General features: G+C 34.5%; 1 protein-coding gene across 1 annotated transcript in view; it reads right to left on the bottom strand.

The window, feature by feature from the left end:
* nAChRalpha2 (nicotinic acetylcholine receptor alpha2) overlaps window positions 1-26,867 on the bottom strand; it is a 299,616-nt gene that overhangs the window by 123,474 nt on the left and 149,275 nt on the right. The window contains exon 2 of the mRNA XM_075374216.1: window positions 7,631-7,675. Coding sequence (XP_075230331.1) covers window positions 7,631-7,675 — 45 coding nt within the window. The remainder of the gene's footprint in view (window positions 1-7,630; window positions 7,676-26,867) is intronic.

Below are 26,867 nucleotides of genomic sequence, written 5' to 3'. Positions count from 1 at the left end.
TTAATTTCAAATGACCGCAATGTTCTTTAAATAGATTTAAAATTCATCAGTGTTACATAAGTGAAGTTATAGAAAACGTAATTCTTTGAAAAAAAGAGAAAAATAAGCAACAAGATTAAAAGAAGTATAATTAATTCCTCAGTTAAATTTACTAAACCTCCTTCCTAATACTAACAATGAATTCAGAAAACATAATGCCACCGTATTATTAGAAACTACTAAACTTTAGGAAAGTGTTTAAAAAAAAAACAACCCGTAGAAAAATATTCGGAAATTTTTAATGTTAAATATAGTAATAGTAATAAATTATGCATTGATCAAAACGGATAAATATTTTAGTCAGATTACATAAAAAGAAACCGTAAACTAAAAGTGATATAATGACTACACACAGCCATAAAATAACAGAATTTAATAAAATAAAAACTAACATAAAAAGTGATAAATGAGAGCCATAATTACACCAGCTTTTCTAAAAGTTGAAACTCTGGAGATTATTTTTACAATAAATAATAAAGCAATATTATAATAAATAATAAGTATATTAATGCTATTAAGGAATTCGAAGTACTTCTTTCAATTTAAAGTGCCCAAAATGAAGATAGAACAGTTAACTAACGATGAACTAGCGTCCAACTAGGTTACTTGCAATTAGATGGTTTTTGGTCAAAAATAGACTAATAGTATTTGCGGTGAGTATGTCCATCGAACAAAGCTTTTTCTGTAGTAAGTGTGATATCAGTAAATTTTTGAATATGTTATTATTTTGCTATAACTTCGTTGTCATAATCCACAATAAGGGATTGGTATAAGATTGTACCTGATCTATGAAAATGTCTCTGAAAATGTCGTTCGACCTAAAGTTGCAACAGGTATTTAAATCAAGGTGATTATTTAAAATATTTATTTATTTATAATAAAATAATGAGAGTTTAATGTTTCTCTAATTTCCCTCACAAAGAGAGAATTTTAGAAAATTTGGAAAATTATTTTTCATGATTATTTAATATGAAAGAATTAATGTTATGCTTGTTTTTTAATTGGATAAAATGTCAACAATAAGATAGAATTAAAGTTAAAATATTAAACGGAAATATACAATGTGTAACGTCAAAATTGATACCATTTAAAATTGCTAGGCTTGCCCGCAAGGAAGTGGATTTTTTAACTACAAAATGAGGTGGGAGTAAAATAAAAATTTAACGCACATTTTATCGCAACACTTAAGACCCAACCCTACTCCATCATAATAACGTCATCTCTTACTAACATACACCATTCTTTTCAGCATCATTTCAGACAGTAAGGGTTATTATCTACAAAATTATTTTTCTCCTATTTAAACACAGTCCATTTGGGTACAACAGTTGTATTTTTATTACAATCATTATGAAAAACCGACTCAACATTTTTCAAACCTATGTAAACAACAAATATTCACTTTCTTTACTCCTTTATTTTATGTAGGAAAGAATATGTTTTACTGAAGGTAAATTTATAAAAATAAAATATCTTGAAGAAGAATTTAAACTAAACTGGTTAATGAGTATTTTTTTGTTTTATTAATGAATTAAGTTCATTAATTCACCACAGATGATTTGAAGCTTGTACGCTGGGGAATATGGAAATTAAATTTTGTGAAAAATGCCATGCCTGATCGGGGTTCAAACCCGGGACCCCCGGATGAAAAGGCGAGATGCTACCACTCCGCCACGGAGATTGCAAAATTTTATTTCTTAACTTTATATACGGAAAAGTAATTTGAACAGACACAGTGGGTAAATAATAAATAAATAAAATGCTTGTGTATCTGTTTTACATACAGACATAATCATGGATGGATTAATTTATTAATACCACTATTAGATGTATAAAACCAACATACTAAGCCAAATTTGCCTCATCCTAAGCCAAAAAAAGGGAAGTAACAAAAATATTATTTTATTCTTGTAAACAAGTCGCATTAATAATGTAGAAAAGCTCTTAAGAGATGCAGCTAAACATGAAAGAAAAAATTTATATATTTGTTTCGTTTTTATCTATTTACAACGCACGAGTTGATGTAACCTACATAAACATCATGTTAACTCCTTTCTTAAAAAATAAAGCCCAAATAAATTACCATTATTAAATGTAAAATTGTCTTATCATTGTAAGCCGATATTCTATGTGCGTGTAAAAATTGAATGGAATATTTTATGTCCTGAAATAAGATTAGAATTCAACAGTCCTATGTTAAATGTATTCCCTGCATCAATAATTTTTAAGTAGTTAAAAAATTATAACGATTCCTTTTTAAATTTTAAATAATCGAGTTAGAATAATTTAGTATAAAATTTTTAAAAACTAGAATAACACATCAGACACCAAACGACATTACTTCTTTCAAATTACATTTAACCGTTTCACAGTATTGTAGTTCGTGACACCATCACCAAGAGTGTAATTTATTTCACTAGTTTGTTCTGTAAGTGATTTAGAGCAGTTCTATTTATATTTTAATGCAGGTAGGTGTACGGCAATTGTTTACCTCTGTATAAGTCACATGTTCTATTTTCATTTACATTTTTTGAATCGTTACTTTTTATCTTACTTTTGAGAGAGTAATTTATAAATTTAAATAAAAAGTTAACTGTTATTATTTAAGTAACGTTACACATAACGCGATTTCTAACTGGTTAATTTTTTTTTACATATACTGAATAAAATTTGTGAAATAGTTCTTGTTTTCATCTACTTAACTAAAAACAACACAAAAATACCGTTCTAAGCATTCACTCAGTAACAGTCGGATGACTCGACCCTTTCCATACAATTCTAAATACTTTGGAAAGCGATCTAACTTTCATATTTCACTACTTACCGAATAAAGAGTAATGTCGTGAAAAAATGTCCGACTTATTTTAATAACTTTTTTCTTTCTGCTGAAATGTAACTCAACACTTTTCTGTTTTATGTAATAATTTATATTGATAAATTAATTATTTATTAATTAATGAGTTTCAGATGCATAAATTAAATTTATTTACAGATTTTTTTATTTATGAATTCTCTGAACATTTTAAAATTTCCCTGGTTTTCTTTTTTTTAATCAATGCAATGATATAAATTTAGATCTGTGTTAAGTGCACTTATTCTTGTTCAAATAATGATCATGATCTTAATATATTATAGATACAATTTCATCATTAGAACTGAACAATTCATCATCTGCCTTTAATCATAATTACTTGTGACAAAAAAAGGAACAATATATAACAATCAAAAAGAAGATTATGTGTAACAGCTTTGTCAAAATCGCATCAATTAAACAAAGAGAAAATTGAAATGTATTGAAAAATATTTGTTCGAGCAAGTCGGGATGTAAAATATCCCAAGCTGCACTGCAGTACTGATTCTAATTCCAAGAAAAACAAAAGTCGTTATTTATTACGTACTATATATTATTATTCTCCAGCACGCTTGCTGGAGGATTAAATAATGAACATTTAGGTTTGGGTGCAAGAAGCTATAACCAACTTTAATATATCGCTTTTGAATTCATTTAAAAAACTATTTAACTTATTATTGTCTAAACTATTTAATAATAGGAAAGGTAAAAGATAAATAAATGTACTAATTCATGCCTTCGGCTTTTAATAAAATAATTTTCTAGAAGTATGTGGTTACATAATTATCCGAAGTCCATTTAAATGAGAGATGTTAGTATTGATAAATCTAAAACGATAAAAACTTAAACAACCTGTAAATAAGATACGATTGTATAAAAGAACTACTGAAAAAATTTGTTAATGTAAGTACGGATTTCAAAAAGAAAAGTCGTCCAAGATTTCAATCAATGCTTTAATAATTATCATTATTACATCATGCATTTTTAAAAGTAAAAAAAAACCTAAAACAATAAGTATAACAAAAACGTAATAAAAAATCAAATAAACAAAATAATCATATCTACGAGAAATAATTCATAAAGAAGAAAAACACAAAGAAAAACAGCTGCTGAGTAAAAACGGTATTTATGAAGGTGTTTTAGAGAGCCGAATCGAAGGTAGAAATGCAGGATGAACTACGCAGGATTTAAGAACAATCAATAATTCCCATTATTATTTTATTTTTAGAAATATTTCATATTGTTTTATAAGCATTGTTAATTTATCTATAATTATAGTAATTATTGGTTGTTTAATTATTCACAGATAATATTTATTTTATGTATTTAAAGTTGTTTTACAATTGTGTTAGGTGATTTGGTAATGGTTTCTGATAACGACTATTTAAAGATAAAAAATATAATGTAATTTTTTGTAATTGAACGACATTAAAACAGGTAATTTTAAAATTAAAATAAAATAAAAAAATCATTTAAAATCAGTATCTAAAAGTAGGCTAACGCTAGTGTTGGCAATAAGAGATTTTATCTAGTTCCCGTTAAAAAGAAAACATATGCTGAAATAAATATTAAATGACTTCAAATTTTGTATAGAAACAGGCCTTTCCTTTTTCTATATAACATTACAGCCTTTCAAAACTTTTAAATAACTGTTACTTTTCAGAGGAGGTGATTGGATATGACTAAGATACAAAAAACGTGTTTACAGAAACATGTATGTACAGAAAATTGAAAGTACACACGCACAGAAAGTACTGAAAAGGTAAAATATCTACCTTGTCAATATATACATATATCTGGCAGTGCCTTTATGCAAACCAATCTTTTTTCCAATATCTTATTAAAGCCAATTGACTCCAGAAAATAACTTATTACAAAATTAAAATTAAACTCTTATTAGAGTGCGTTTAATTTTAATACATGTAATTTATCAAAATCGATGAAAGAATACTCTATGTGTAACAGATAACAGATAGTTGAAAGTAGATAGTCCAGTTAGCATTACAACTTGAGAGACAAAATTTATAAATCAATACCTAATACAGTTTCATCGAAATAACAACGCAGATGCAACATACATGTCTATCGTAGACAATATGTCTGCGTGTTTAGATTGTAATACTATACAAATCTAGATGATGTTAGAGCACAACGAGAAGTATCCCATCAATAGATTAGAGTTCTACCAACAAACTACGGTGATTCAATCAGATAACAATATCTGATTTAGAAGAATGTTTTTACCTAGAAAATTCATTTAATGGTTTACAATAAATGAAATAGTATTGATTAGATAAAACATTCTATTCGATTTTTTTTAAGGTAAGGGATTCTTGCCTTTTTTAAAGGCAAGAATCGTTTGTCAGCTGACAACAATAATATTATTTGCAATAAAAAATAAAACTTATAACAATTATTATAATTTTCAAGTATAATAAAAATTATTATTAACAATTATTAATTGTTACTGACAACATTCAGTTAGGTTACTAACAACTCCACATATTTGTTTTTAGAATGAAAATACGAATTATTAATTATTTTTCTACATAACCTCCATTATATATAGGTAATTTTCATTAAAAAAACCCATAAAAAAAAAAAAGGTAGAATAAACCTTTTTGGGGGAAGATGAGGTTGAAAATCCCTTCATTGAAGAACTCTGTTGTCTGTTCTTTGAATCAGTTGATGCAGTTTGGTGGATGTTTTCATCAGTCTACACTTTTTTCCGTTCCAAAAATTTTTTATGCCAGGAAAATATGAAATACTCCAAATACGGACCGTATTGATGGTAGATGAGGTGACAGTTTAAAACCTTCCTTCAGAACTTTTTGAACTTTATTGTTGTGTTTGTTTTGAGTAACATGAGGTTGTTTGTTTTAATAAAGCAGAAACATTCCCTTGCGCCGTGGCCCAGTATTCAGCGGCCACCGCAACGGTTCTATTGCAACACTGTAATATTTTCTGTTTGAAAATCTTTTCTAAGTTAGTGTCTTCCCTTCGAGGTGAATAAGCAATTAGAAGAATACCTTTCTTGTTCCAAAAACGTCGGTGATTACAGGTAACACTCGGTTGTTTATGGCGTATGTTTTTCTTCTCTTCGTTAAATAACCTTTTTTATCACTTCCAAACGTTTGTCTCGTTTATCTCATCTACTTTATATCCATCAAATAGCTGTAGATGATTTTCAGCCAGGTAAATATTTTTGTCATGTAGAAAATTAATTTTAAAATAGTTTTTTTTTTATTCTTCCAATCTAACGTTAAATATATTTCTGCATCCAATCTATCGTTAAGTATATTTTTTCATGTAAACTGATGTACGCAACGATCGGTACGCCTTTCACTTTTCACCTTTGTTTAATGGTTTTAGAGAGGACACAATTTTAAAAAGAATCTTGATCGGAATAATTTTCGGTAGTTGCTATTCTGAAAAAAAATTGATCGACCGGGTGAAGAAAAATCTCTCAGCGTTGGTCATCAACAACTTAAAATCCTCTCTCCTACATTCAGAATAAATTATTCATAATGGTGTTTGAACATTTTAAATTAAATGACTTGTAGTAAGAAAATTCTAAATAATTGGATTTATCCAAGCATGCTCTTTTTACCATAAGTTAAGTCACTTTATTCTTAAATTAAAAAAAAATCATTTTTTGTTCAGTTCTTGAATTTCATAATAATTACCAATATCTATTTCTAAAAATATAAGAAGTGCTCATATGATAAATCCTAAAATTCTAATGACTAGTACAGTAAAACTCTTTCTAAGTGGCCAGGTGTTAAGATGTTTATTACAATATTAAGGTGCAGTAAAACACGACATATTTTATTTTATCTTCCATGCTGGATAGGGACTTATTACGGCATATTTTTAACTTATAAATGCGGCAGTTGTTGACCTTCATCGTTATCAGTTGGCATTGAGAGTAAATTTCTGTGCATACCATAAAAATATCACGGAAAATCTAAATAGACTTTCAAAAAACAATCATATTCTCCATCCATATTTATTAATCGTGATGCATATCATTTGGAATTTTTTTGAAGTTAACAAAAAAAAAATCTACTGTAAGGGAGTGCAATTTTTTGTGATTTTTTGCGATTTTTTGCAATTTTATTTTATCTTCCATGCTGGATAGGGACTTATTACGGCATATTTTTCACTTATAAATGCGGCAGTTGTTGACCTTCATCGTTATCAGTTGGCATTGAGAGTAATGATACGTTGTGTTCAAATTTATGTAAATTTATTTGGCTTTCTTTCGTCGTAGATCTCGTATATATTCAATTAGTTGACTTTGGTGATACTTTGCTTTAAAATACTGTCAATTTTGATGAATTAAGAGGATTTTGAGAATTTTATAGAGTGAGTAATGTTTTACCGGAAAGAAAAATTATAACTAACGCATATGATTTATATTAGTATTTGTGATTTATATTTATATTAATTGAATTTTTGTTTCTATTAAAGATTCTAGGAGAAAAAAAAATCTTTATTGCAAAATTTTAAAATAGTAGAAGAATAAAATAATAATTTTATTTTTTAAGAGGGGTATGAATTTACAGGTTTTGTTACGCACTGTTATTTGAATGCTCTTTATTTACTCGTCTATAATTCTTTTTCCAGAAACATAAATAACAATGAATAAATTTACAAATTTTAACAGTATTAAAATCTTAGGATTATACGAACAAATTTTCTAATGTCAGAGGAAAAAAGTAGTTTCTTCTTACTTACATGCTCAAGCCACACATTTGTTGTAAGTATCTGATCTTTCAAATTCTGAAACGAGAAAATTTTATGTTTTAAACAAGTGAAAAAAAATTACCTTACCCACAAATACAGGAAAAAAAATCAGTTCTAGGCTTCACATATCAACAGCTCACATAAACATAAACATGCAAACACTCACAAACCTACAGTCAAACATATATTCACGATCACACCAGTATTCGCAGGAAACGGCCCGTAACCTCCTTGTGTATTTTACAGGACAAGTGAGCATTTAGGACCTCACTCTTGCTTGACTATCCTATACGTAAAACATTAGGTGTCATCTTGATTATATTAATATATATTCATAAAATTTATGAAACAACATTCTTAGGTGTAATTTGTAATAAATGTTTGTTAAAAGGTGTTGGAGATAAAAACTACTTTTAGGTAATAATTTACAGCATTGTATATTAAATACATAATGAATTTAATCTGTTTTTATAGAGCTACATCTTAATTGGAGTTTATTAAAATTTCATTATTTTCTTTATTTAACCTATTATAAAAATATAATATTCATTAATTATATAATTATTAATTAATTATTTAATTATTAAATATTATCTATATAATAATGCAGTAAATGTTAAAAAAATAAAATTATTAAATGGCTGAACACTATGAATGGATAAATTAACCAACTTCAAATTGTTTCGTAAACATTTCCGGTGTTTGATTAAATTTATTTTTTAAACGACTTCAAATTAATCTTTACAGCTATTAACTTATTAAATGGTTCTCAAATTAACTTTATGAGTTATTTAAATGTATTGGATATATATCTGCATATTTTTTACTGTAGTTGTACTACTAAATAATCGATAGTCTTTTTAGACTAGTTTGTTTCTTTGTCTGAATTAATCTCAGGAAAAACTGAAGTGAATCAAAATATTTCTTCACTATTTAAAAGCTTAATTTTTCGAATGTCCCACGCAATGAATGTCATAATTGGGCCAATTCACACTTCGTATACAATATAGAATAGAATAATGTTGAGTTACATTCTTATCTCATTGGAAATGATTTTAATGAAATATGAATGCCGAGTTAATTATAATTGAAGTATTTTCTATCTTTATCATTAAAAACTTAAAGCATTGAGATACTCCCCTTTAAATGTGTGTTTAATTTAATCGATCAACACGCATTCAAATAAATTGTGAAAAACGAAATAAAATTTTTGAAACTGTAAATTACGAATTATTATTAGGAAGTAACGCATAACATTTATGTACAATATAATTTGTATGCAATATAATAAATATTGCATACAATTAATTATACTTGAAGTAAAATTAGACAAAAGTAGCTTATATAAAGATATAGCTGTGCCTGGTCGTGGGAAATGTTGCCGTGAAACGAGTTGAGATTAGAAAATATCTCCATATAGAAGGACTTAGACAAAGGCAGAGTCAAGAGAGATTTGAATTAGAAATTAGTGCAAAGTTCTAGGAGAAATTCTGAAAATTCTTTGTTATGTAAGCAAAGGATCGATGCGAGTCCAAAAGTTTACAAAATTTTTCAAAAACTTGTAATTTAATGCACGGTGTAAAATTAGCAGCGTATGAAGCATTGTTGATTTTGAATTGCAGAAAGAAAATTGTTAGGAAGGAAATGGAACCGATTAGAATGGAACAGTAAGAGACTATCTTTGCAAAGAGGAATCTTTGCAACATCAAATAGTGAAATTCTGGACTGCAATAAAAAGAAATGAAATAATTTTAAAACAGCACGCATATTAGTATAAAACATTTTAAATTCAAGAAGAGAAGAAGAAGAATTTTTAATTTCAAGAGAGTAAGTTATGTACTTTAAGACTGATAAATGAATAGCTAGTCTATTTAGTGCTCAAACACTACACTAATAACATAAATAGTTGACTGTTAAAAAAAAAAATATTTATTGCCATAACAATAATAATTTTATTGCTACAGTCCCTTGTAACGGGATACTTAAAAGGAAGAGTTTAATACAAATACTGTGACATTATTTTGGGAAATACTTTTGAATATTTTGGTTTAAATGATACTGACAGTTGTGTTGAGAATTCAGTTTTCCCTTTTGTTTTCATTTTAGGTTATCTAGAATTGAGAAGATTGCAAATATGTATACCTATCCTTTCTACTTGTTGCTACGACTATCTCTGCAACCCCATAAACCCATAACCCCTGGCTTTTTCAGCTTCTTCGCTACATCTGTGACGGTAAAATATCAACTCATATTTGCATTGAAGTATAAATTGTACAATTAAAAACCCTTCTGTTTGTTTAACATTCTTTGACATTAACATTTATTAAGATGTGGTTTTTAGTGAATTAAAAACGTTTGTATTTTAAAGATTATATTTTTATTTAACGAATGTTTACTACTTATAAAAATTAGGTTATTCCGATTAAATAACATTAATTGGCAGCATTTATCTTGCCAATAGCTCTTCCGTAGTTCCTTTTAACATCGACTAAGGTTTAATTTGTGAGAAAGCAAATAGTTATTGATTTAGTGTTTCACATTCCGTAACAACCTAAAGCATATTAAAAAATTAGAATTTTGTGATGATTATTCCGCCAGATCTAAGATAATATTATTCTTTACCAACCAACAAATATCAAAATTTAATTATATAATGTTACAATGGATAACCTATAAGTTAGCAAATTTAAAAAAAAAGGACTGATCGTAGGTGTCGTCGCTACGGTCTTAAGGAGTGATCGCTAAGAATATTGTGCTGGTGAAGCTATATTAAACTATCACACTTTCAAAACCACCTGATTAATCGTTATGTCATTGTCTAACTTATCATTCCTAGTTTTTTCTTTTACAGAGAGAAATTGTTATTTTACTTGGGTAGTGGGTGTAGTTCTTTGGTACGAAGGTGGCTCCTTGCGTGTACCACTGATGGCAATTAACATAACATGAAAGGTTAACATTGAATAAAAGGTTACTATTTCCTTTGCTGACTTGAGGTTTCAGTATTAAATCAAAGGAGCAGGAAAAAAACAACTTAGATTCTTGTTCAACTGAAGCAATTCACATCAAATATAACAGCGGTCAGTAAATATAATGGATACGTTAAATAGAAATATTGCAGAAAAAACATGTTTCTAATGCAACGGAATAATAATGCAGTCTGTACCTTCTGATGTAAGAAGCTGTATTTTTTAACACTGTACAACTCTTACATCACATGTAGAAGTAAACCTTTCACAATCAGAACCAGATGAGGTAACTGAACTGAAATACAGCTATGAGAATTAGAGGAATTAGAATATACATGACATCCTAGTCCTGTGTATTCTATGGGTTTTAATGCATATTGTTGAATAACAAGTAAAAATAGTGAAAATCGTAAGCCTTGCCCATAAGGGGCTAGCTAAAGCTCTATATTGGAAGAAACGCCAAGAATAAATAATAATAATTTTATTAATCGCATAAGAATGAATTCAAATTTTTACTTAGTAGTGAGATAATATGCTTTTTGAAATCATCAGTTGTTGTTTTGAAGTCATGAGTTGTTGTTGAAATCATGAGATGCTATTCTCCTTTCATTTCTGCACGATGCCAATATTTTATGCTCAGTGTCAACTACGTAATAAATCATCAGCTATATGTTTCAAATATTCCAGCCTTTGTTTTACTCTACAGGTTTTAACCTTTTTCATATCCTTCTATCACAAAAATTAACTTGTATGATTTGATACGTGACTCAGCAACTTAGTTTGTCTCTTTAGAAAATTCTGTCAAACGATTCCCAGCTGTTGTATTTGTCTTAAAACCTATTCACTTCAAAATTGATCGACCTATTTAATTTTCAAAATCCTCATATAACTCATTTAACTCTAATTTTGAACAATGTCAATCCTTTTATTTCTGCTTTGTTTCATTACTGACCACTGACCATGTTTCATTACCGTACAGCCTTACCCTCCACAAATGTATTCAAGAACATTTTTTCTAATTTTAGATTTGACAGTAGCAGATTCCCATTTCCGCAAGGATTTTCTCTTGGTTTGTGGTAAGAATCTGTTTTTAATGACTACATTACTTCTTTCATACTTTCTAATTTTACTTATAATAATAATAATAATAATAATTAGCCCTGGAGTGGGGGTGTACCCCGGCGGCTAGCCTTGCTACAGAAGGGATCCACTGTTCATGAATTTTTCTGAACAAACTAACGTGGCAAAGGGTGCACGTAAACAACCTTGTTTAGAAACCGCCGATTCGCCACAAGCGAAGCGGAAAAAAGTGGAGAGTGATAAGATTAGAAAAGATGCTGATAAAATCAGTAAAGATTTGAGAAAAGCTTTGTTTGGTAATAAAGTTCCCAAACCAAGATTTTTGATCATTACAAAAGAGAATGGTAACTTCCAAAAGGTAAGTCCATTCTTAATTGCTAGAGAGATTACGAATTGTGCTGGTGGTCCTGTCAAGGAAATCCGTAAGACGTTTAACGGATTACATGTCGAAACTATAAACGACATGCAAAGCCAGAAAGTCCAGGCGTTGAAGAAGATCGGTGAATTTGCGGTTACTGTCCAACCGCATAGTACACTTAATTCATCTAGAGGAGTTGTTGTTTGCCGTGATCTTCTTAACTGTACTGAAGAACAAATAGTGCAGGAAATGTCTAGTCAGGGAGTGACACATTGTCGCAGACTTTCTATGAGACGAAATGGTGAGATTCTTCCTTCGGCCTCTCATGTTTTGACATTCAATAGGCCAAGTCTTCCTGAAAAGGTACGAGCTGGCATCCATCGGCTTGATGTACGGGCATTTATTCCGCAGCCGATGAGATGTTTTAGATGTCAACGTTTCGGACACACTGCCGCTAGGTGTGAAGCGCAGGAAATTTGTATATGCGGAATGAAGGTACATGAGGGTGATCCATGTAAAGACCCTCCAGTCTGCATTAATTGTAAAGGGCACCATAACTGTCGATCCAGGAACTGCCCAGTATACAAATCAGAAACAGCCATTCAGGAGGTTAAAACGCTTCAAAAAGTCAGCTACCCTGAAGCGAGGAAGATTGTAAACCTACGTACACCTAGACCATCGACTTCATACGCAGAAGCAGCTGCTGCTCCCCCCACACCTAAAATCAACGTGGAGCAGTTGCTTAATACGATGGCGCCAAGTCTCGCGACAATGATAGAAAGAATCATTGATTCCAAGATCGAGTCGACACATCAGATACAACAAAGTAAACATGAGAAGGCTCATTCCCGGACTGGCGTCGCCGACAGAAGACCCGTACCAGCTCAATTTAAAAAACCGGCAAAATCTTCGATTATAACTCCAGCAATAGACGTAATGAAGAAAAATCTTGATTTATCCGACAAAGATCTAAAGATCATCCCGATGACGAGTCATATAGCTAAGGATACTGTGACAAGAGTACAGGAAAAATCTGCGTCAACCAAAATGGAGGTGCAAGTAACTATCCAAAAAGCACCGGACACAGACGATATTAAAACTGTACCTACAGAGGCCCCAAAAGCTCAGAGAACAACTGTGGCGAGAGCATCTGTATCAGCCGGTCCAAGCACAGCCTTAGACATAGAATCGAGTTCATCAGCCGCCGAAAGTGCATCGGTTGCAAGTTTAGACTCAATTGCAACGATGCTCACAGCACCATTGAAGCTTTCATCACCTGATGTAAGCCGGCGAACGTCATTGGCGTCAGAAAGAGAAGACGATGCCATGTCCGAAGCCTCAGACACTCTGTCGTCGGAAGTTGAGGCCGTTCGCAGAATGGAAAAGCGGTGTAAAAAGGGTTGGCCGAAAGGAAAGCCTAGATAGTTATATAATTGGACCAGAAACTATAAGGAAAAGCAAAATTTTGATCATTTTTTGAACAATAAAATGTGAAATTTTGAACCTTTTTTTTTTTTGTTTTTTTTTGAAGTGGGATGGGGCTAATGACCAAAGTAGTCGATGCCCCTAAAAACCTAAAAAAAAAAAAAAAAAAAAAAAATAATAATAATAATAATAATAATAATAATAACCCAGGGGGGGTCCTGTCCCCCTACTGGGCGCGTCCTCAAGGTGGCGGATAGAGGAAGGCCTTGTAGATATACAGGGTAGGTGGTGTTCTTCAAAGGCCCACCCGCGGACCATAACAGGTACTTTAAATCCAACGCGTCTGTTCCAGATTGGGCGGCGTTTGGTCGGCGTCTGTTTCCCATGTTAGGGACGGCCGTTTCTAGAGGTGTCGGAGCCTTGCCCGCAGGAGCTTCACCTTCCTGATTGATGTCACAATCCCATTGTCCACCAACATAGTGAAGAAGTACACGGAAAAACTAGTGAAGTATAGGGATCTTGCAGAACAAGTCAGGGAGATTTGGGACCAGGAGAGCGTAACAGTGGTCCCGGTGGTTTTGGGCGCGATGGGAGAGATTCCACGTTCTCTGCATGGTTCATTAAGATCCGTTGGAGCACCAGCAAATCTGTTCCGACCAATGCAGAAGGCTGTGTTGCTGGATACATGCCGCTTGGTCCGTCGGTACATCACAAGCTCGAGCGATATGATAACGCCTGTTCTTGAAGCGTCACCTGATCGTCATCAGATGGAGCTGCAGACGGGGGACAATGGCCGTTAACATCTGGCAGTTCATAATTTTTTTTATGTCTGGTATTTTGTCTTTCATTCATATATTTCACCCATAGTATTCAATAGTTCATGTTACCATATACAATGCATGTCAGAACAATAGTTACAGCTCATGCGCCTTGCCTTTGGGCCGGCCAGGATGCTTTTTACTGGGCTTGCCCAAGAGAATAATAATAATAATAATAAAACGGGAGAGGAAAATAGTCAGAAGACACACTTACAAACCCTATGTCACCAGAATTTAGAAGAAATAAGAATTGATTCCAAGCCAATTCCATTAAGACGTGCAACATAAGAAGAAATAGAGCAGAAAGTAACTGTTATAAAAGCCGATATCCTTAAAGGAGAGGGTTTCCAATTCAGACTTCATAACAGTTCTGGCTAAATAAGATTATCACTGCAAATAATATTCACCCACAAATTGTACCGGATGATGTGACAGACCTAGAAATTTTCTATACTTAAATGGATTGTGCAACCTTTACAAAATAAAACTAATTGTAATCATCTAAATATTAAAAAAAAAACTGTTCTCCTAAACTATCAAAATGTAAAAATAGTATATAACTGGATCTAAAAATTTTATGAATAACCCAATACTAACTCAGTAAAACGTCCCAAAACTGTAAAGAAATTCCGCTTTAAAGAGTTTCCAAGAGAAAACTCTTTGCAGTTCCTACTGGAAATCTTTGGCAGTACTTTCTATTTTTGTGTTCCAGTAATAGAAACTTTCAATTCATTCTGTCCTTATGAAGTGGTAAGTGTATATATATATATATATATATAAAAGTATATTTTTTTCTGAAGGAAGAATTACAACGTGTAGTTTCTGACAAACTAAAATACTTTTAATCATAATCTCATGAAGTCATAAAAGGAAACTTCTAAATTGTACCAAAATACGATGTTACAGAGTTTTGTTTGAGTTCTTTAGGTAAAAAGACCCGCTGAGAAGACGCCAAAATTAATAGAAAAGTATGGGGAATTATCAATGACAAGAAGATCTCAAAATACTGTAAAACAAACAAAAACTAGCAATCAGGTAAGAGTAAGGATAGAATTCATAATTATTGATATAAATATTGCAGCATTGTAGCTACAAGTATCCACCACATAATCACTAACACAGATAATAAGTATTCCTTCCATATAATAAGTAATACAATAAGTAATTTACCTTCCATATAATAAGTAATTGAGCATACGTAATGCACTAGAATTAAGTGAAATATGACACAGAACCTGATGAACTAATGGCCGCCGATAATCTCCCAGCCAACACTTTATAAAATCATCGATTCACTCAGTGCATTCAAGATAAATCTCATGTTTAGGCTTAGAATATTATGACCTAAGAACAAAGCCATCCTATAAAATAGCGGAGGGTACATGGAACATATCCTTGTAGCCATCGTATTTCTGAAATAGCAAAAAGATGAAAGAAATCCATATTTCTGATATATACGCTACCTCAAAGCCTTGTCCTACTGCCTCAAATAAGGTGGTTACACAGCACATTCTATTTATATAAAATTCACTCGATTATAATCAATCTTCCAACAACTTCATCCATCCTGAAATCCCAGATTTTTCTATCCAAAAATTGATTACGTAGGTATGGATGAAACAAAAATTGAGATTTTTCATTGCAAAACTCTCCTTGAGAGCTCAGTGAAAAAGATGTAGGATTCAACTAAAATGTAAAACAACTGGTCTCTCTTTCCTCATTCATCTTTTTCATGTGATCAAACTTTTTTTCTATGGTCACTCGAAACCACAGGAAGAGAGGTCCAGCAATTGGTGAATATTAGAGAGTGCATAAATGTTGATATCCAACTGTTTTTTAAAAAACAGATACTGCAGTGTAAATGTGAAAAGTTGGTAAGTTATACAGATAATCACCTATATATGTGCGTTATACAATAGAATTATTGAAGCGATTAAAACTGGAAACACCAACGAAAATATTTCAGGATAAAAGAAATATTCAGATCAAACAGAACCCACAAATCATTACTTAAGGCACATTTTCTCAAAAGTGCACAAAATGCCCTCTAACTGCCGAGACGATAGACGATTTACATCTGACTGCGGTTTCCTTGCTGCTTTAGAATTCACTAATCGAAAAGAACAGGTAACGAAAATCAACTATAAAGTCTCCGCTACAGATAGTAGATTTTTATATCTGTGAGATGAGACAGATTTCCACATACAAAAATACACAAAAAATACATTCCATCAATGTACTGGAAAACAATCCAATATTAACACTATATCATGCACATATCAATACTGAATGACAATATCGTACAATAGAAACATCAAGGAGAAATTGGAAAATATACTCCTTTATCTAAAAATAAATTTAATTTCCAGAAAAGATAGACATTTTCCTTTGTATCTGTTAATAGAAGTATTATAAATCAATCACGTAACATTATCTTACGATTATCCATACAAATTATCTATACTATAAAAAAAAAAGAAGTTGATCTAGATAGAATATAGCAAAAAAACTTCTAGGAACAATTTAAGTTCTAATTTTAACAGCATCTTTGTGTAAGCTCATTAAAAAGCCAAAACCATATGATGAGAAACCGATAAATTATAACAATGATTTCAAAATTTGTTTTTGATTTTTTTATCTTTCCGCGGGAGGAAGAAAAATCTGCTCAGACGCCCAGCAGCCCGTACTACTGGGTGTGTAGGGTTTCCCGCCAAAAACTCACTAAGTGGAGACTCACTAAAAAACCTCTCCCTAAAAACAACATGCCCCGGTACCCGCCATGAAGGCATTACCCGGGATATGTTACTGTCATTACGACGACACAGTAATGTGCCCGCAGAAGGGCCGCGCAAGCGCAGACCTTAAGAAGTCCCGCACGCCTCATCACCGAATGAACGACAACCCGCAAGTGCAGACTGCTGCCGGCTCCGCGTACGAGGGTCCACTAACCTACGCCCCCGACGCTTTGCGACGGATAATTTTGCCCACAAGGAGGGAGATGACGTTCCATACCCACTTACTTATCCCCTAGCATCTTTGAAATGATGTTCTTAGGCGTCAAGAGGCCGAACTGAGCGTAGTCCCTCCGTATGTTCTACCATGTATGGCAGTGGAACACCAGATGCCATAGCAGATCTATAGCTCTAGAAGGGAAAGTATTATAATCGGTCTAATTTGGGTAGCTGCGGTTTTCACCGGATCTTGACGATATGAGACTTAAGGAATCTAAAAAACCGTATGGAAATTTTCCGATTATTAATGTTCGTGTGTGTGCTCGGTATTGGCCTCTAAATCACCTTATATCTCCAGAACTACTAGACCGATTTGACCTATCAGATTACTTATTTGTCAGATTACTTCTATATATATGGGGCATTGATGCCATTAAATTATCAACTTAAAAGGTCAAGGGGGTGAGGCTGTAGAGCAAGGTCACCCTCAGCATCTAGAAATTTCGCCTAATTAAGGTCATATTTTTCTTTGGCGCATTTGTTAACAAATAAAAAATGACAGTATTTGGAAAACAACTTTTTTTTTTGCAAAATCGCAACCTAGCCCCAAAATGCTGTTGTAGTCGTCTGCTATGTTGTAACGTCACAGGTGAGCGGTAAAATTAAATAAATGAATAATATTTAAAGTGTAAAAAATTAACTCGGTCTGGCTGGGTCTCGAACTCGATTGCCCAGTTGACTCGGAATCTGGTGCGTTAAGCCTCGCCGCTACACCAATCTATTGATCGTAGAAAAGCGAAATTTGTTCTATGTTAGTTGTGAAATTACTAGTTTAGTTAGTGCCGACCTTCGCCGCTAGTACCACCGTACACGTCTAACTAAATACGATAGGCACGCGCCCTTTTGTTAGAATCATTGAATTAAATAGAATAAAAAATATTACATTTAAATAAAATGATAAATATTTTAAACTAAGTTGTGTGTATAGCCGTGCATCATAAACAACCCACTGTTGTAGAACTTTCCCGGAACGCAGCTTTAGCCGCGTAACGGGAATGTTTTACAACTGTGTTGTCAGCTTTTTTTATACAAAAGTGATATAATTGGACCAGAAATTATAAGGAAAAGCAAAATTTTGATCATTTTGTGAAATTTTGAACCTTTTCTTTTATTTTTTTTGAAGTGGGACGGGGCTAATGACCAAAGTAGTCGATGCCCCTAAAAACCTCAAAAAAAAAAAAAAAAAAAAAAAATAATAATAATAATAATAATAATAATAATAATAATGCCCTGAGGTAGATAATCCCCACGTCCGGAACACAACATCTATGTTCCACGTCCAGGGCGGCAACAGCTGTACCTTTGTACATCGCATATAGCTGGCTAACGGGGTTCCGAGTAAATTCCTCGGTTATGCATTGTTGAGTTTGACCTGGTTCCAACTTCAGGTCACTAAACGGACTGGATTATTGGCTACCTGCAGGAAATGGAGTAACATATGATTTTGGAAATGGATTCATACCATTCTTAGAGCTGGCGATGTGGCGGCCAGGGTCAATGTTATTGCAGGTGTAACGCAGACCCTTCCGTTGTCCACATGCACCCTGCGATGGCAAGCATGTAGTTAAGGTGCCCATGTTCGGAGCATGTTAGCCCTGAAAGCTTCGGTGTGTAGGGGCCTGGAGTCAGTGCAGAGACTGCGCATCCGCTCTCTGCCAGGACATATGCCGGTTCCACCGGAGTACCGGATAGGACCTCCAAGGTTAGTAGCCCTGGAGTGGGGGTGTACCCCGGCGGCTAGCCTTGCTACAGAAGGGATCCACTGTTCATGAATTTTTCTGAACAAACTAACGTGGCAGAGGGTGCACGTAAACACCCTCGTTTAGAAACCGCCGATTCGCCACAAGCGAAGCGGAAAAAAAGTAAGGAGAGTGATAAGATTAGAAAAGATGCTGATAAAATCAGTAAAGATTTGAGAAAAGCTTTGTTTGGTAATAATGTTCCCAAACCAAGATTTTTGATCATTACAAAAGAGAATGGTAACTTCCAAAAGGTAAGTCCATTCTTAATTGCTAGAGAGATTACGAATTGTGCTGGTGGTCCTGTCAAGGAAATCCGTAAGACGTTTAACGGATTACATGTCGAAACTATAAACGACATGCAAAGCCAGAAAGTCCAGGCGTTGAAGAAGATCGGTGAATTTTCGGTTACTGTCCAACCGCATAGTACACTTAATTCATCTAGAGGAGTTGTTGTTTGCCGTGATCTTCTTAACTGTACTGAAGAAGAAATAGTGCAGGAAATGTCTAGTCAGGGAGTGACACATTGTCGCAGACTTTCTATGAGACGAAATGGTGAGATTCTTCCTTCGGCCTCTCATGTATTGACATTCAATAGGCCAAGTCTTCCTGAAAAGGTACGAGCTGGCATCCATCGGCTTGATGTACGGGCATTTATTCCGCAGCCGATGAGATGTTTTAGATGTCAACGTTTCGGACACACTGCCGCTAGATGTGAAGCGCAGGAAATTTGTATATGCGGATTGACGATACATGAGGGTGATCCATGTAAAGACCCTCCAGTCTGCATTAATTGTAAAGGGCACCATAACTGTCGATCCAGGAACTGCCCAGTATACAAATCAGAAACAGCCATTCAGGAGGTTAAAACGCTTCAAAAAGTCAGCTACCCTGAAGCGAAGAAGATTGTAAACCTACGTACACCTAGACCATCGACTTCATACGCAGAAGCAGCTGCTGCTCCCCCCACACCTAAAATCAACGTGGAGCAGTTGCTTAATACGATGGCACCAAGTCTCGCGACAGTGATAGAAAGAATCATTGATTCCAAGATTGAGTCGACTCATCAGATACAACAAAGTAAACATGAGAAGGCTCAATCCCGGACTGACGTCGCCGACAGAAGACCCGTACCAGCGCAGTTTAAAAAACCGGCAAAATCCTCGATTATAACTCCAGCAATAGACGTAATGAAGAAAAATCTTGATTTATCCAACAAAGATCTAAAGATCACCCCGACGACGAGTCATATAGCTAAGGATACTGTGACAAGAGTACAGGAAAAATCTGCGTCAACCAAAATGGAGGTGCAAGTAACTATCGAAAAAGCACAAGACACAGACGATATTAAAACCGTACCTACAGAGGCCCCAAAAGCTCAGAGAACAACTGTGGCGAGAGCATCTGTATCAGCCGGCCCAAGCACAGCCTTAGACATCGAATCGAGTTCATCAGCCGCCGAAAGTGCATCGGTTGCAAGTTTAGATTCAATTGCAACGATGCTCACAGCACCATTGAAGCTTTCATCACCTGATGTAAGCCGGCGAACGTCATTGGCGTCAGAAAGAGAAGACGATGCCATGTCCGAAGCCTCAGACACTCTGTCGTCGGAAGTTGAGGCCGTTCGCAGAATGGAAAAGCGGTGTAAAAAGGGTTGGCCGAAAGGAAAGCCTAGAAAGTGATATATGAATCAGAAATTATAAGAAAAAGCAAAATTTTGTTCATTTTTTGAACAATAAAATGTGAAATTTTGAACCTTTTTTTTTTTTGTTTTTTTTTGAAGTGGGATGGGGCTAATGACCAAAGTAGTCGATGCCCCTAAAAACCTAAAAAAAAAAAAAAAAAAAAAAAATAATAATAATAATAATAATAATAATAATAACCCAGGGGGGGTCCTGTCCCCCTACTGGGCGCGTCCTCAAGGTGGCGGATAGAGGAAGGCCTTGTAGATATACAGGGTAGGTGGTGTTCTTCAAAGGCCCACCCGCGGACCATAACAGGTACTTTAAATCCAACGCGTCTGTTCCAGATTGGGCGGCGTTTGGTCGGCGTCTGTTTCCCATGTTAGGGACGGCCGTTTCTAGAGGTGTCGGAGCCTTGCCCGCAGGAGCTTCACCTTCCTGATTGATGTCACAATCCCATTGTCCACCAACATAGTGAAGAAGTACACGGAAAAACTAGTGAAGTATAGGGATCTTGCAGAACAAGTCAGGGAGATTTGGGACCAGGAGAGCGTAACAGTGGTCCCGGTGGTTTTGGGCGCGATGGGAGAGATTCCACGTTCTCTGCATGGTTCATTAAGATCCGTTGGAGCACCAGCAAATCTGTTCCGACCAATGCAGAAGGCTGTGTTGCTGGATACATGCCGCTTGGTCCGTCGGTACATCACAAGCTCGAGCGATATGATAACGCCTGTTCTTGAAGCGTCACCTGATCGTCATCAGATGGAGCTGCAGACGGGGGACAATGGCCGTTAACATCTGGCAGTTCATAATTTTTTTTATGTCTGGTATTTTGTCTTTCATTCATATATTTCACCCATAGTATTCAATAGTTCATGTTAACATATACAATGCATGTCAGAACAATAGTTACAGCTCATGCGCCTTGCCTTTGGGCCGGCCAGGATGCTTTTTACTGGGCTTGCCCAAGAGAATAATAATAATAATAATAAAACGGGAGAGGAAAATAGTCAGAAGACACACTTACAAACCCTATGTCACCAGAATTTAGAAGAAATAAGAATTGATTCCAAGCCAATTCCATTAAGACGTGCAACATAAGAAGAAATAGAGCAGAAAGTAACTGTTATAAAAGCCGATATCCTTAAAGGAGAGGGTTTCCAATTCAGACTTCATAACAGTTCTGGCTAAATAAGATTATCACTGCAAATAATATTCACCCACAAATTGTACCGGATGATGTGACAGACCTAGAAATTTTCTATACTTAAATGGATTGTGCAACCTTTACAAAATAAAACTAATTGTAATCATCTAAATATTAAAAAAAAAAACTGTTCTCCTAAACTATCAAAATGTAAAAATAGTATATAACTGGATCTAAAAATTTTATGAATAACCCAATACTAACTCAGTAAAACGTCCCAAAACTGTAAAGAAATTCCGCTTTAAAGAGTTTCCAAGAGAAAACTCTTTGCAGTTCCTACTGGAAATTTTTGGCAGTACTTTCTATTTTTGTGTTCCAGTAATAGAAACTTTCAATTCATTCTGTCCTTATGAAATGGTAAGTGTATATATATATAAAAGTATATTTTTTTCTGAAGGAAGAATTACAACGTGTAGTTTCTGACAAACTAAAATACTTTTAATCATAATCTCATGAAGTCATAAAAGGAAACTTCTAAATTGTACCAAAATACGATGTTACAGAGTTTTGTTTGAGTTCTTTAGGTAAAAAGACCCGCTGAGAAGACGCCAAAATTAATAGAAAAGTATGGGGAATTATCAATGACAAGAAGATCTCAAAATACTGGAAAACAAACAAAAACTAGCAATCAGGTAAGAGTAAGGATAGAATTCATAATTATTGATATAAATATTGCAGCATTGTAGCTACAAGTATCCACCACATAATCACTAACACAGATAATAAGTATTCCTTCCATATAATAAGTAATACAATAAGTAATTTACCTTCCATATAATAAGTAATTGAGCATACGTAATGCACTAGAATTAAGTGAAATATGACACAGGACCTGATGAACTAATGGCCGCCGATAATCTCCCAGCCAACACTTTATAAAATCATCGATTCACTCAGTGCATTCAAGATAAATCTCATGTTTAGGCTTAGAATATTATGACCTAAGAACAAAGCCATCCTATAAAATAGCGGAGGGTACATGGAACATATCCTTGTAGCCATCGTATTTCTGAAATAGCAAAAAGATGAAAGAAATCCATATTTCTGATATATACGCTACCTCAAAGCCTTGTCCTACTGCCTCAAATAAGGTGGTTACACAGCACATTCTATTTATATAAAATTCACTCGATTATAATCAATCTTCCAACAACTTCATCCATCCTGAAATCCCAGATTTTTCTATCCAAAAATTGATTACGTAGGTATGGATGAAACAAAAATTGAGATTTTTCATTGCAAAACTCTCCTTGAGAGCTCAGTGAAAAAGATGTAGGATTCAACTAAAATGTAAAACAACTGGTCTCTCTTTCCTCATTCATCTTTTTCATGTGATCAAACTTTTTTTCTATGGTCACTCGAAACCACAGGAAGAGAGGTCCAGCAATTGGTGAATATTAGAGAGTGCATAAATGTTGATATCCCACTGTTTTTTAAAAAAACAGATACTGCAGTGTAAATGTGAAAAGTTGGTAAGTTATACAGATAATCACCTATATATGTGCGTTATACAATAGAATTATTGAAGCGATTAAAACTGGAAACACCAACGAAAATATTTCAGGATAAAAGAAATATTCAGATCAAACAGAACCCACAAATCATTACTTAAGGCACATTTTCTCAAAAGTGCACAAAATGCCCTCTAACTGCCGAGACGATAGACGATTTACATCTGACTGCGGTTTCCTTGCTGCTTTAGAATTCACTAATCGAAAAGAACAGGTAACGAAAATCAACTATAAAGTCTCCGCTACAGATAGTAGATTTTTATATCTGTGAGATGAGACAGATTTCCACATACAAAAATACACAAAAAATACATTCCATCAATGTACTGGAAAACAATCCAATATTAACACTATATCATGCACATATCAATACTGAATGACAATATCGTACAATAGAAACATCAAGGAGAAATTGGAAAATATACTCCTTTATCTAAAAATAAATTTAATTTCCAGAAAAGATAGACATTTTCCTTTGTATCTGTTAATAGAAGTATTATAAATCAATCACGTAACATTATCTTACGATTATCCATACAAATTATCTATACTATAAAAAAAAAGAAGTTGATCTAGATAGAATATAGCAAAAAAACTTCTAGGAACAATTTAAGTTCTAATTTTAACAGCATCTTTGTGTAAGCTCATTAAAAAGCCAAAACCATATGATGAGAAACCGATAAATTATAACAATGATTTCAAAATTTGTTTTTGATTTTTTTATCTTTCCGCGGGAGGAAGAAAAATCTGCTCAGACGCCCAGCAGCCCGTACTACTGGGTGTGTAGGGTTTCCCGCCAAAAACTCACTAAGTGGAGACTCACTAAAAAACCTCTCCCTAAAAACAACATGCCCCGGTACCCGCCATGAAGGCATTACCCGGGATATGTTACTGTCATTACGACGACACAGTAATGTGCCCGCAGAAGGGCCGCGCAAGCGCAGACCTTAAGAAGTCCCGCACGCCTCATCACCGAATGAACGACAACCCGCAAGTGCAGACTGCTGCCGGCTCCGCGTACGAGGGTCCACTAACCTACGCCACCGACGCTTTGCGACGGATAATTTTGCCCACAAGGAGGGAGATGACGTTCCATACCCACTTACTTATCCCCTAGCATCTTTGAAATGATGTTCTTAGGCGTCAAGAGGCCGAACTGAGCGTAGTCCCTCCGTATGTTCTACCATGTATGGCAGTGGAACACCAGATGCCATAGCAGATCTATAGCTCTAGAAGGGAAAGTATTATAATCGGTCTAATTTGGGTAGCTGCGGTTTTCACCGGATCTTGACGATATGAGACTTAAGGAATCTAAAAAACCGTATGGAAATTTTCCGATTATTAATGTTCGTGTGTGTGCTCGGTATTGGCCTCTAAATCACCTTATATCTCCAGAACTACTAGACCGATTTGACCTATCAGATTACTTATTTGTCAGATTACTTCTATATATATGGGGCATTGATGCCATTAAATTATCAACTTAAAAGGTCAAGGGGGTGAGGCTGTAGAGCAAGGTCACCCTCAGCATCTAGAAATTTCGCCTAATTAAGGTCATATTTTTCTTTGGCGCATTTGTTAACAAATAAAAAATGACAGTATTTGGAAAACAACTTTTTTTTTTGCAAAATCGCAACCTAGCCCCAAAATGCTGTTGTAGTCGTCTGCTATGTTGTAACGTCACAGGTGAGCGGTAAAATTAAATAAATGAATAATATTTAAAGTGTAAAAAATTAACTCGGTCTGGCTGGGTCTCGAACTCGATTGCCCAGTTGACTCGGAATCTGGTGCGTTAAGCCTCGCCGCTACACCAATCTATTGATCGTAGAAAAGCGAAATTTGTTCTATGTTAGTTGTGAAATTACTAGTTTAGTTAGTGCCGACCTTCGCCGCTAGTACCACCGTACACGTCTAACTAAATACGATAGGCACGCGCCCTTTTGTTAGAATCATTGAATTAAATAGAATAAAAAATATTACATTTAAATAAAATGATAAATATTTTAAACTAAGTTGTGTGTATAGCCGTGCATCATAAACAACCCACTGTTGTAGAACTTTCCCGGAACGCAGCTTTAGCCGCGTAACGGGAATGTTTTACAACTGTGTTGTCAGCTTTTTTTATACAAAAGTGATATAATTGGACCAGAAATTATAAGGAAAAGCAAAATTTTGATCATTTTGTGAAATTTTGAACCTTTTCTTTTATTTTTTTTGAAGTGGGACGGGGCTAATGACCAAAGTAGTCGATGCCCCTAAAAACCTCAAAAAAAAAAAAAAAAAAAAAATAATAATAATAATAATAATAATAATAATAATAATAATGCCCTGAGGTAGATAATCCCCACGTCCGGAACACAACATCTATGTTCCACGTCCAGGGCGGCAACAGCTGTACCTTTGTACATCGCATATAGCTGGCTAACGGGGTTCCGAGTAAATTCCTCGGTTATGCATTGTTGAGTTTGACCTGGTTCCAACTTCAGGTCACTAAACGGACTGGATTATTGGCTACCTGCAGGAAATGGAGTAACATATGATTTTGGAAATGGATTCATACCATTCTTAGAGCTGGCGATGTGGCGGCCAGGGTCAATGTTATTGCAGGTGTAACGCAGACCCTTCCGTTGTCCACATGCACCCTGCGATGGCAAGCATGTAGTTAAGGTGCCCATGTTCGGAGCATGTTAGCCCTGAAAGCTTCGGTGTGTAGGGGCCTGGAGTCAGTGCAGAGACTGCGCATCCGCTCTCTGCCAGGACATATGCCGGTTCCACCGGAGTACCGGATAGGACCTCCAAGGTTAGTAGCCCTGGAGTGGGGGTGTACCCCGGCGGCTAGCCTTGCTACAGAAGGGATCCACTGTTCATGAATTTTTCTGAACAAACTAACGTGGCAGAGGGTGCACGTAAACACCCTCGTTTAGAAACCGCCGATTCGCCACAAGCGAAGCGGAAAAAAAGTAAGGAGAGTGATAAGATTAGAAAAGATGCTGATAAAATCAGTAAAGATTTGAGAAAAGCTTTGTTTGGTAATAATGTTCCCAAACCAAGATTTTTGATCATTACAAAAGAGAATGGTAACTTCCAAAAGGTAAGTCCATTCTTAATTGCTAGAGAGATTACGAATTGTGCTGGTGGTCCTGTCAAGGAAATCCGTAAGACGTTTAACGGATTACATGTCGAAACTATAAACGACATGCAAAGCCAGAAAGTCCAGGCGTTGAAGAAGATCGGTGAATTTTCGGTTACTGTCCAACCGCATAGTACACTTAATTCATCTAGAGGAGTTGTTGTTTGCCGTGATCTTCTTAACTGTACTGAAGAAGAAATAGTGCAGGAAATGTCTAGTCAGGGAGTGACACATTGTCGCAGACTTTCTATGAGACGAAATGGTGAGATTCTTCCTTCGGCCTCTCATGTATTGACATTCA

This window comes from Lycorma delicatula, chromosome 1 (assembly GCF_047948215.1).
Source record: "Lycorma delicatula isolate Av1 chromosome 1, ASM4794821v1, whole genome shotgun sequence".
In the NCBI taxonomy this organism is placed as follows: Eukaryota; Metazoa; Arthropoda; class Insecta; order Hemiptera; family Fulgoridae; genus Lycorma; species Lycorma delicatula.
This window is presented reverse-complemented; position numbering and strand designations above follow the sequence as displayed.